Source organism: Heptranchias perlo, chromosome 3 (genome assembly GCF_035084215.1).
Source record: "Heptranchias perlo isolate sHepPer1 chromosome 3, sHepPer1.hap1, whole genome shotgun sequence".
In the NCBI taxonomy this organism is placed as follows: domain Eukaryota; kingdom Metazoa; phylum Chordata; class Chondrichthyes; order Hexanchiformes; family Hexanchidae; genus Heptranchias; species Heptranchias perlo.
Window position 1 is genome coordinate 121538591 of NC_090327.1, and position 12140 is coordinate 121550730.

The following is a 12140-nucleotide window of genomic DNA, read 5'->3' on the forward strand; positions in this document are numbered from 1 at the left end:
TGACACAAAGATTGGTGGCATTGTAAGCAGTATAGATGAAAACATAAAATTACAAAGCGATATTGATAGATTAGGTGAATGGGCAAAACTGTGGCAAATGGAATTCAGTGTAGACAAATGTGAGGTCATCCACTTTGGATCAAAAAAGGATATAACAGGGTACTTTCTAAATGGTAAAAAGTTAAAAACAGTGGATGTCCAAAGGGACTTAGGGGTTCAGGTACATAGATCATTGAAGTGTCACGAAAATAATCAAGAAGGCAAATGGAATGTTGGCCTTTATATCTAAAGGACTAGAGTACAAGGGGGCAGAAGTTATGCTGCAGCTATACAAAACCCTGGTTAGACCATGTGGTTGGACCGCACCTGGAGTACTGTGAGCAGTTCTGGGCACCGCACCTTCGGAAGAACATATTGGACTTGGAGGGAGTGCAGCGTAGGTTTACTAGAATGATACCCGGACTTCAAGGGTTAAGTTATGAGGAGAGATTACACAAATTGGGGTTGTATTCTCTAGAGTTTCGAAGGTTAAGGGGTGATCTGATCGAAGTTTATAAGATATTAAGGGGAACAGATAGGGTGGATAGAGAGAAACTATTTCAGCTGGTTGGGGATTTTAGGAGTAGGGGGTTCAGTATAAAAATTAGAGCCAGACCTTTCAGGAGCGAGATTAGAAAACATTTCTACATACAAAGGGTTGTAGAAGTTTGGAACTCTCTTCCGCAAACGGCAATTGATACTAGCTCAATTGCTAAATTTAAATGTGAGATAGATAGCTTTTTGGCAACCAAAGGTATTAAGGGATATGGGCCAAAGGCAGGTATATGGAATTAGATCACAGATCAGCCATGATCTTATCAAATGGCGGAGCAGGCACGAGGGGCTGAATGGGCTACTCCTATTCCTATGTTCCTAACTCACTGCTCTTCAAGGGATCTTTAACATCCACTTAAACAGGCAGACGGGGCCTCTGTTAAACATCTCATCTGAAAGATGGTACCTCTGACAATGTAGCACTCTTTCAGTACTGCACTGAAGTGTCAGCCTGGACTTTGTGCTCAAATCCTAGAGTGGGAATTGAGCCCACAATCATCTGACTTGGACAAGCGTACTACTAAATGAAGCAAGCTGGCACTCCCTGCAGGCTGGTACGATATATCTAGTTCTTCCCTGTAGTTCCTACAAAGCAATTTCAACAGATCATCTGGTGACAGGAAAGTGAACACACTCGTGAGCTCAAAACAGAGGGTGTCTTGAACTGTATACAAACATAATGTGATTAGGAAATTTTAGTGTAGCCATGTAAGCTACCTGATAAATGCCAAAAAAGTGTGGCAAACTGCCTCTAGGTTTGGAGCTAGAATTATTTTCCTCTAGGAATGTGATTTGAGAGATAAGATTTAAAGGGTTAACATATTGTGACTGGAAATTGAACTTAACTCTCACCCTTGCCTTGTGTAATCAGCTTTAATTCTGTGATAGAAATCATCATTTTTAACCTAGTTTAGGAATATAATATAAGCTGCTATTGCCTCCAGTAGTTTGCCAATGGCAAGATTTCCTCTAGATGAATGATATTGCATCATTTTAATTTTCTTTATGTTGGTTGGGGTCTTAACTTAATAAAACCATTTCCCTGTATTAATGGGGACTGCAATCCATTTCAAACTTGATCATCAACCCTAATGAATGCTAATCTAGATGAACAGCATAATTAATTTCAAATAAAATATACTAGTAAATCTCATTCTTAAAAGATTAGTTACCTTGCCAAATGTCTGTATTTATTAAACCAAATCAGAGATATGATTGATGCCTAACGACTTAAATGGAGATTTATTTTGATTACACTACAAAGTGTTACACAGTGACCAGTCTTTTGAGCATTCTTTATAATTCTGTGCGTTCAAAATGGATTTGCTGCAGTAAATTGTCACATCTCTTTCATAAGCTGCGTTCCTGAATAACTAGTGTTAGCTCCACACTGCCGTTGCCTCACTCCGCCGTTCCTTAACGTTGGATTTTATCACGTACCTGAAGTGTCTAATGAGTGGTTTATGTAAATTTACTGTCTATGAGGATTGAAGCTTTAAGTAATTTCTGTGTAAAATATGTTCTGACGAGTGCCCACTAATTATTGTAAATTCTCCTCCACCTCCATCCTACAGATGCCAGAGTTCCAGAAGAAAACTGTCCATATTAAGGACCCTGAGAGAGTGGAAGAAATCATATGTGGTCTTATCAAAGGAGGAGCTTCTAAACTTCAGGTAGGCAACATACCTAAAGTGGGGTGATATCGAGGGAGTTTGAGAACAAAGCTGCAAGCTTCAATCTGACTTTCAAAAGTGGAAGTTTGTTATATTTTAAAACTGGAAGTTTGTTAGATTTGTAAATGGTACTCCTCAGATTATAAAATAAAATTGTTGGACTATAACCTGGTGTTGTAAGATTCCTTACATTTGTCCACCCCAGTCCATCACCGGCATCTCTACATTATATCACCATTGGAATAGGTGGTATAATAGGCCATAAGGGGGAGAGCAACATCCTGCATAAAGGGGAAAGAGCTGGAGCAGCGGTTACCTGATGGTGGCTTTTGACTGGAAAACGTTTTACTATGTTAAAGGTGCTATATAAATGCAAGTTGTTGTTAACAGCTATAAATAGTTATAACTACATCTTCGGTAAAATAGGTTATTATACCACTGAATTTGTTTCTAAATGTTTGACATTCTGTAGCATGTTGCTAATCTTATTTATGTAACTTTATGGTATTGCATTTAGTTTTATGAAACGCTTTACAAAATTACAGCACTGAAGTGTCTAGTGTAGGATTATCTGTTCCTTTTTTGTGGGCAATGTAGGTTCATATTATGGAGCCGTTGGGGACCATACATAAAGTATTGATCAATTATCCATCTATTTGCATATATAACAAGCTGCTGATCTTGGTGTTCTGATTTATAGTTAATTCACCAGAAGGCAACAGTGCTAGGAACGACCCTTTCCTTATCTCCAGGCCACAGATTAAAGTGAATAAGAAATATAAATGCAAATAGAACTGAGTTGTCTGAGTTTCAAGTGCTGGATAGGCAAAAGCCCGGGCTCTGGTCACGTGACTACAGGCCGCAGTTTGGACACCCTGATCTAGTGCAGTGTAGTATCAAGTACTTTGTAATATTGTTGGAAGTTAATTGGAAAAGGTACTTGCATGAATATTAACTTGCTGTAAATTGTAATAACCTGGTATTTTTTCTTAACTACTTCATGGCTGTATGCTGTGAATAGTGTTAGGGTGCAGTTGTCTCCACTAATTGTGTTTTTAAATGCGCTTTTTGCAGATAATCACAGATTTTGACATGACACTAAGCAAGTTCTTGCACAATGGGAAAAGATGTCCAACCTGTCATAGTAGGTACTTCGATGTAATGGTAAAATTCGGTCACTGGATGATTTAGGATTGCTGGAAAACAGGAGATTTGTTTCCACCAAGTTCTAACTTGTCACATCAGTATTGACCTTTTACTAAACTGTATTGTTTATTCCTGTCTTCAGATACTTGGTTCCTTTTCAAAATGGGTTTACTGATACCTTTGTTTTATTGGGATTTTTAAGTTACATTATAAATATAGCGGCGTTAATGCAGAGTAAAATTCTAAATGAGTCACTAATCTGAAAGTGGCAAATGCAGTGTGCTAATCAACCACTAGAACAATGCACTGGCTCCAGTTTAACAAGTAGAGCTAACGACTGCCATTGAGCTAATGTGTATCATGACATGTATTGGAACAGCTCGTGTTTTACCAACTCATCAGATTGAAAATCCTTTCATCTTTCTATTCAACGGTTCTACGTCAACAGTGTCTCTGGGTTTTTCCATATGGTGATGTTTAACCTGTTGCGTTTTTAATAAGATTTTCCCATTAATGTGGCAACCTGTGACTCTGTCGTTTCACTGTGACCACTGATGACATTGTTGGGCAGATTTATCAATCTTCATCTGAATTTTGTTCATCCACCATTAGCCAACCTTAGTGGTGCTAGCATCGCTCTGCCTCAGAACGGCTAACTGAGCGCAGATCATGACTTGCACCTTCTTGGTCTGAATGACTGAGCTCACTGATATGCAGCAATTAAGCTTGTTAGGTTACAGTAGTATTGGTAGCCTGTGATCACTTGTGATAACTAAGTTTCTTAACCATGTAGGTCGAATCGAGTATTAATGAAGGTTCTTATACAAGCATTAACTCAATACAGTTATGCCAAATAAAGTGACTAGAAGTATACAGTTTGAAATTATGTACTCGATTTTTGATACATATAGTTGAACATTTATATTATTCGCTTTAACTTTATTTTATTTTAACAGACATCATTGACAACTGCAAGTTAATCACAGAGGACTGTAGGAAAAAGGTATTTTTTCAACAAAAAAACTTTATTTTCTTTCACATGTCATGCTTTCATTTTTAATTTGTATTTTTCTTTCTTATAGTTGCTTCAAATTAGGAATACATACTATCCGATTGAAGTTGATCCTTCCATTAGTGCTGAGGAAAAGTACCCTTTCATGGTTGAATGGTAAGTCCTTGAGTTTCACTTTCATAAAATTTTTGAATCTGAAAAGGTAGCTGTATTTTCATTTCATAACATACAACCTAATGACCTGTCTTGCAAAATTATGGCTACGTGTGAACCAAAAACTGTTGGTTTCTCTCATTACTGTGAAGCAATTGCTGTCCTTTCCAGAGTGGTATTTTTTAAATCATTTGTTCTGGGGATTTGGGTGATGCTGGCAAGGCCACATTTATAACCGTTGTATTGAGTAGGCCGTCTCATGAGAGGGTGATGGTGAGCTATCTGCTTTGTAGCCATCACTGGTAGTGAGTGGCCAGCTAGATCGCTTCAGAGAGTATTAAGAGTCAACCTATGTCCCTATGTAACCATGTAGTGTGGGACTGGAGAGATGTTGCTTCAAAGTTACATTTTTCACACTACAACCCCTTTTGATGTACCATTTGTCAGTGCCATTCTGAGCCAGTCCCCAAAGGGCACAGGGCAGTAGCTTGAGAATGACTATTGAGAACTCCCCCATCATTCCAGTCCGCACTCGGTGCCATCCTGCTGCCTTTGGGGGCTTTGAGCCTGAGTGCGTTCATTGTATTACTGGTCCAGCAATAAAAGTAGATATGAAATTTAAATTATCATCGAAGGGAAAAAGGGTATTTTGTTTAAAACCTAAATTATTTTTAAAGTCTGTGCTAATGGTAGATTTTTTTATGTCCCTTTAACATCTTGATTGAAATCCAGTGTTTTCAGGCATGTTCAAATGATTGGACCTACAACCTGTATAGTGTGTAATATGCTCCAAATTTAATAGAACGTAAGAAATAGGAGCAGGAGTAGGCCATACTGCCCCTTGAGCCTGCTCCGCCATTCAATAAGATCATGGCTGATCTTTGACCTCAACTCCATTTTCCCACCCGATCCCAGTATCCCTTGATTCCCTTAGTGTCCAAAAATCTATCGATCTCAGTCTCGAATTTACTCAACGACTGAGCATCCACAGCCCTCTGGGGTAGAGAATTCCAAAGATTCACAACCCTCTGAGTGAAGATATTCCTCCTCATCTCAGTCCTAAATGGCCGACCCCTTATCCTGAGACTATGCCCCCCCTAGTTCTAGACTCCAGCCAGGGAAACAGCCTCTCAGCATCTACCTTGTCAAGCCCCCTCATAATCTTATATGTTTCAATGAGATCACCTATTATTCTTCTAAACTCCAGAGAGTATAAGCCCATTCTACTCAATTGCTCCTCATTGGACAACCGTCTCATCCCAGAGATCAATCTAGTGAACTTTTGTTGCACCGCCTCTAAGGCAAGTATATCCTTCCTTAGGTAAGGAGAGCAAAACTGCACAGTACTCCAGGTGTGGTCTCACCAAAGCTCTGTCCAGTTGTAGTAAGACTTCCTTACTCTTGTACTCCAACCCCCTTGCAATAAAGGCCAATTTATTGGGAATGAAGGGTGCATTCAATTTTCAATTACATGTTTTTTTTAAGTACTGCTCTTTGAGACTAGCCAGCTAAGTGTCTGTGTTATTTACACTTCAGTTTTTGATTGGCAACATAAGTATCTCTACAATGAGATAAAAGGAATTCCTTCCTTAAGTTCTCTGCATTTTTTGTGTTTCCAGTATTATATGTACCAACAGCTTTCAAGATAAAAGCTCTCTTCTGCAGGTGGACAAAAGCCCATAATTTACTGATTGAACAAGGTATCCAGAAAGGCAAACTGGCTGCTGTGGTGAGGGAATCGGAAGTGATGCTGAGGTACTGCAAGGGCTTCGGATGAGGTGGAGGATGCAGTCCTTAATTAGCACACGTATAATAACAGAAGAGCAATTCATTCCAGCATCATATTTTATAAACCTTTTATTGTGTCGTAAATAATTGCCACTCAGTGTGGTTACGTGATCCTCCAGAAGTATTTTCTGCACAATGTTATACTGCTGTTCTATTTAAATATGTTATACAGATATTTAGTGATTTGAGCTATAAAAATGGGCAGTAAGAGCTAACAGCTTGGAAAGTTCAGGTGTGTCATTTGATATGACAGTATTAACATTTCACATATAATCAATTCATATTATTTGTAAGATTATCTACAATGCTTACTACCAGCATTGTTTAGTCAGTTTGCAGAAAATTTTAAGAGTTACTTAAATATGAAATCTGAAGAATTTGTCTCAAATCTACATAATTGTGTAGTGACCATCAGTTCAGGCTGGTCACGATGTAACTGCTGCCAGGTTTATTTGGATGGTCACTGTTGCGGTATTATGTTGCACAGTTCTCATCTGTCTGGAAACCTGAGAAAGGTCTAGGATCAGTGCTTGATCTTTGTGTGATGACGATTAGATCTCTGTAGGTCTTCCAGGTTCACAAGCATTTACAGCAAAATGGTGTAAAGAAACTTATGTCCAGATAGTGAGGAGAGAGGCTGCATAAAAAGTTTCTGCCTGATTAATAATGAGGAACGCCACATCTTAATACCATAAACCTTGAGTGGACTTGTGTTTCGGAGAAGTTGTGTGAAACCATAGACTTCTGGCGAAGTATCCAGTGCTCAATTGACTCTGAAGATGACCTGTGCTTTTTGGGGGTATTTTGTTCCAATTGTGCTACCAAGTTGAAATTTGCAATAGGAGCACGCTACTCCATCTCCCCCCCCCCCCCCCCCCCCCCCCCCACCCACCTTAGAAGATAACTTCACTCTTCTTCCTGTCATTCCACTCTGTGCATGCTGTACACCATTCCTGACTGAGGGGAAGTGATTGACTTATTCCCATATCTCTGGCAGTGTTGCTGTTGAATCTGCTAATAGGAGCTGCATGAAAATGTACCACTGGGTGACTCCTCCTTCCAAATGGTTGATTTGGCTAAGATCTAATATTTACTTGCATGGGGAAATGAAGAGTTGTACTGTTGTGCTCGGGTCTGCCACATGCCTTTGGATGATATGACTTTTAATCCTTCGCTTGCTAAATAAAGCTAAAGTGTCTATTAAGAGTAAAAGCTGTGACTGGCACTTTAAATATTTATTACGATAGCTTGTAGTTTTTTTTTTAAATTGTTGAATCAAGTTTGATTTGAGCTTTGTGCTTTGAAATGTGTTGTCCCATTCCAGAGATGGTTATGAGCTGTTCTTTGATAAACTGAATGAACACAATATCCCAGTGTTCATATTCTCAGCTGGTATTGGTGATGTATTGGAGGAGATTATTACCCAGGCTGGTGTCTTCCACTCTAATGTGAAAGTAGTCTCCAACTTCATGGATTTTGATGAGAAGGTAAGTTGGTAGTCTTAATGTTTAATTCTGTGTGCTACAATTGTTTGCAATATTGGGAAGTTAATAACCCAGTGCAAGAAAGAAAGAACTTGCATTTATATAGCCCCTATCATAACCTCAGGACGCCCCAAAGTGCTTCACAGCCAATGAAGTACTTTTGAAGTGTAGTCACTGTTATAATGTAGGGAAACGCAGCAGCCAATTTACACACCACAAGATGCTGCAAACAGCAATGAGATAAATGACCAGTATACATGTTTGGCTAATGTTGGTTGAATGATAAATATTGGCCTGGACACTGGGAGAACTCCCCTGCTCTTCGGATAGTCTCATGGGGTCTTTTACATCCATTTGAACAGGCAAACACTTTGTGTGGCCAATATTTATCATTCAACCAACATTAGCCAAACAGGTATACTGGTCATTTATCTCATTGCTGTTTGTGGCATCTTGTGGTGTGTAAATTGGCTGCTGCGTTTCCCTACATTACAACAGTGACGACACTTTTATCTGCTGAATCACATTTTTAGTCAGTCATCGTTGCCTTTAATAGTTAATGACTTTTAATCCTTTTTTATGATCAAAATAAGTCGCCCTACATGTGTACATGTTATGAGCTCATGAAAACTGGAGTCTTTGCTATTAGCTGAAAAAGACAACCTGCTTAATGAGATAACCAAAGTGATTCAGCTGACCTTTTCTATTTCAGGGTGTTCTGAAAGGCTTTAAAGGTGAACTCATCCATGTTTACAATAAACATGACGGAGCCTTAAGGAGCTCTGAGTACTTTAACCAACTTAAGGAGAATTGTAACATCGTTCTTCTGGGAGATTCACTGGGAGACTTAAGTATGGCAGATGGCGTTCAAAATGTCGAAAGCATTCTCAAGATTGGATTCTTAAATGATAAAGTAAGGAATTTTATGACAAGTCATTACGTTTTTAATTCTAACCAGGGTCAATGGAAATCTGTAGCATTTTCCCATGCTTGTGTTTTTTCATCAAATAAGCGAAGTAAATCAGCAGAATCTCAATGAGCCACTCATTTACTAACATTCACGTTTCTTGAAAGTGGAACTCCTGTTGATTCTGCAGTATTCTTGTAATGTAATTCTGATGTGGCAGTGCTGGGCTTGATATTATAGCTATTTTATGTAATGTGCTATTGGACTACAACAACAACAACTTGCATTTATATAGTGCCTTTAACATAGTAAAACGTCCCAAGGTGCTTCACAGGAGCGTTGGACTAACAACAGCCATGTAGTCAGTGGCCGGAACACATCCACTTCCTTTGCCACATAAACTATTTTGACTTCCTACTAGCCAATTCTGTTAGGGTGGCTTGTTCTAAATTTGATATGGCAAATGTTAAAACTATGCTAATAGAATCAGACATTATTTCAATTTGACCAAAAGTGTGGCACCAAGGCACCCTAGTAAAATTGAAGTCAGTGGGAATCGGGGAAAACTCTCCAGTGGCTGGAGTCATACCTAGCACAAAGGAAGATGGTAGTGGTTGTTGGAGGCCAATCATCTCAGCCCCAGGACATTGCTGCAGGAGTTCCTCAGGGCAGCGTCCTAGGCCCAACCATCTTCTGCTGCTTCATCAATGACCTTCCCTCCATCATAAGGTCAGAAATGGGGATGTTCACTGATGATTGCACAGTGTTCAGTTCCATTCGCAACCTCTCAATAAGCTCGACACCATCCAGGACAAAGCAGCCCGCTCAATTGGCACCCCATCCACCACCCTAAACATTCACTCCCTTCATCATCGGCGTACCGTGGCTGCAGTGTGTACCATCCACAGGAGGCATTGCAGCAACTCGCCAAGGCTTCTTCGACAGCACCTCCCAAACCCGCGACCTCTACCACCTAGAAGGACAAGAGCAGCAGGCACATGGGAACAACACCACCTGCACATTCCCCTCCAAGTCACACACCATCCCGACTTGGAAATATATCGCCGTTCCTTCATCGTCGCTGGGTCAAAATCCTGGAACTCCCTTCCTAACAGCACTGTGGGAGAACCTTCACCACACAGACTGCAGCGGTTCAAGAAGGCATCTCACCACCACCTTCTCAAGGGTAATTAGGGATGGGCAATAAATGCTGGCCTTGCCAGCGACGCCCACATCCTGTGCTGGAAATCTGAAATAAAAACAGAAAATGCTGGTGAAGCTCAGCAAGTCAGGCAGCATCTGTGGAGAAAGAAACAGAGTTAACATTTCAGGTCGAAGACCTTTCTTCAGATCCGGACGATGTTAAGAGTTAAAGTTTTTAAGCAAGTACAGAGCCTAGCTGACGAAAGGTCTTCGACCTGAAACATTAACTCTGTTTCTTTCTCCACAGATGCTGCCTGACTTGCTGAGCTTCTCCAGCATTTTCTGTTTTTTATATTATTTCAATTTGCAATGGAATCTGCAAGAAGAGTTGCAATTGTGCAGAATTTAATAGATTTCCGTTGATATGCTTTTTTGAAACTGCAGATGATTAATATTCACATCGACATTCACATTTCTGTTGGCCGATTGTTCTCCATTTTGCTGCTTCGTGTTTCTATTTCAAAGGAGTGGATGTAAATCAATTCAGTATCCATATAATAGTAGCAAGCAGCTTAGCAAGCATACCGTGGCCTGACTATGCAGTGTACTGATGCCATTACTCTTCTTTGTTATTGAACGTTAAGTTCTTACATGGCAAACTGATGAGTGTTTTATCTTTAAATTAACACCATTCCCTGTCCACTATGTCACATCTAACATCCCAGAATAGAATGTAAAAAGCTCTAAACTTGAGTATCTTTTTTAAATATGCATAGGTGGAAGAATGTTTAGAAAAGTACATGGACTCTTACGATATAGTACTGGTGAGAGAAGAGACATTAGATCTAATCAACGCTATCCTTCAGAAGATCCTGTGATAAGAGGACTGAAGACCTTCCGGCTTGTAGGAGCTTGGAACTGAAATACTCTTCTACCACTTGTTTTGTTTAATTGATCAGCCCCATTTATTGAAAATGCTGCTCATTCTTCAACATCTTGAACTGAAGAAAGTATGTATTTTTAAATTTTGCACAAAAGTAACAATGAATAATGTGTCCACACAATGAATGAAGAGAATTTTACCCGTTCTTTACTAAGATAGGCAGTTATAAATCTAGGTCAGCCATAGGCCTGCTTCACAGATTTAGTCTACCTCTAGATTTAATAGTTTCAATTCTGACTTTAACATTTTAAAACATTTCCATCTGTGATGTATTGCAGTAAACATTGTTTAATAAGGTTTGAGTATTGTAAGCTTGGTTTACTAAGTAACCACATCGCCTGCATGTAACTATCACAAGTTGTCCTATCCAAGAGAATGAGTGTTGAGGCAGTTCTTATTTATTTATTTTTTTGCAAACATTCTGTAGTTGTAGATAATTCTGTGGATGTTTTTGGTTTACTTGGTTATACCTTGTGTTGCCTAACTGTCGGACATTGTCATCCCTATATTTTAAAACTAATGATGTACATGAAAGAAATAGTTGTAGGGTACATTAAATTGGTGGAGAGTGCTTTTTTTAACTTTGGGTTTGCTTTCTTAAAGTCCTTAATGCACTGCAATAAACTCTCCCCTCTCTATGCAATTTTTAGAGGTTATTCTACTGCCCTCTTTTAGCACCTCAATCCTTTTGATACTGTGTGGCCTTTATATCTAGAGGACTAGAGTACAAGGGGGCAGAAGTTATGCTGCAGCTACACAAAACCCTGGTTAGACCGCACCTGGAGTACTGTGAGCAGTTCTGGGCACCGCACCTTCGGAAGGACATATTGGACTTGGAGGGAGTGCAGCGTAGGTTTACTAGAATGATACCCGGACTTCAAGGGTTAAGTTACGAGGAGAGATTACACAAATTGGGGTTGTATTGTCTGGAGTTTCGAAGGTTAAGGGGTGATCTGATCGAAGTTTATAAGATATTAAGGGGAACAGATAGGGTGGATAGAGAGAAACTATTTCCGCTGGTTGGGGATTTTAGGAGTAGGGGGCACAGTCTAAAAATTAGAGCCAGACCTTTCAGGAGCGAGATTAGAAAACATTTCTACACACAAAGGGCGGTAGAAGTTTGGAACTCTCTTCCGCAAACAGCAATTGATACTAGCTCAATTGCTAAATTTAAATGTGAGATAGATAGCTTTTTGGCAACTAAAGGTATTAAGGGATATGGGCCAAAGGCAGGTATATGGAGTTAGATCACAGATCAGCCATGATCTTATCAAATGGCGGAGCAGGCTCGAGGGGC

General features: G+C 39.6%; 1 protein-coding gene across 2 annotated transcripts in view; it reads left to right on the forward strand.

Annotated features, from left to right (window-relative positions):
* Positions 1-11424, forward strand: part of nt5c3a (5'-nucleotidase, cytosolic IIIA) — a 34352-nt gene extending 22928 nt beyond the window's left edge. For both annotated transcript variants that reach the window (XM_067981852.1, XM_067981859.1), the window contains exons 2-9: positions 2169-2267; positions 3342-3411; positions 4370-4416; positions 4496-4581; positions 6244-6333; positions 7691-7853; positions 8563-8763; positions 10677-11424. In XM_067981852.1, the coding sequence (XP_067837953.1) occupies positions 2169-2267; positions 3342-3411; positions 4370-4416; positions 4496-4581; positions 6244-6333; positions 7691-7853; positions 8563-8763; positions 10677-10778 (858 nt within the window). In that variant the 3' untranslated portion in view covers positions 10779-11424. The remainder of the gene's footprint in view (positions 1-2168; positions 2268-3341; positions 3412-4369; positions 4417-4495; positions 4582-6243; positions 6334-7690; positions 7854-8562; positions 8764-10676) is intronic.
* Positions 11425-12140: the final 716 nt, after the last annotated feature.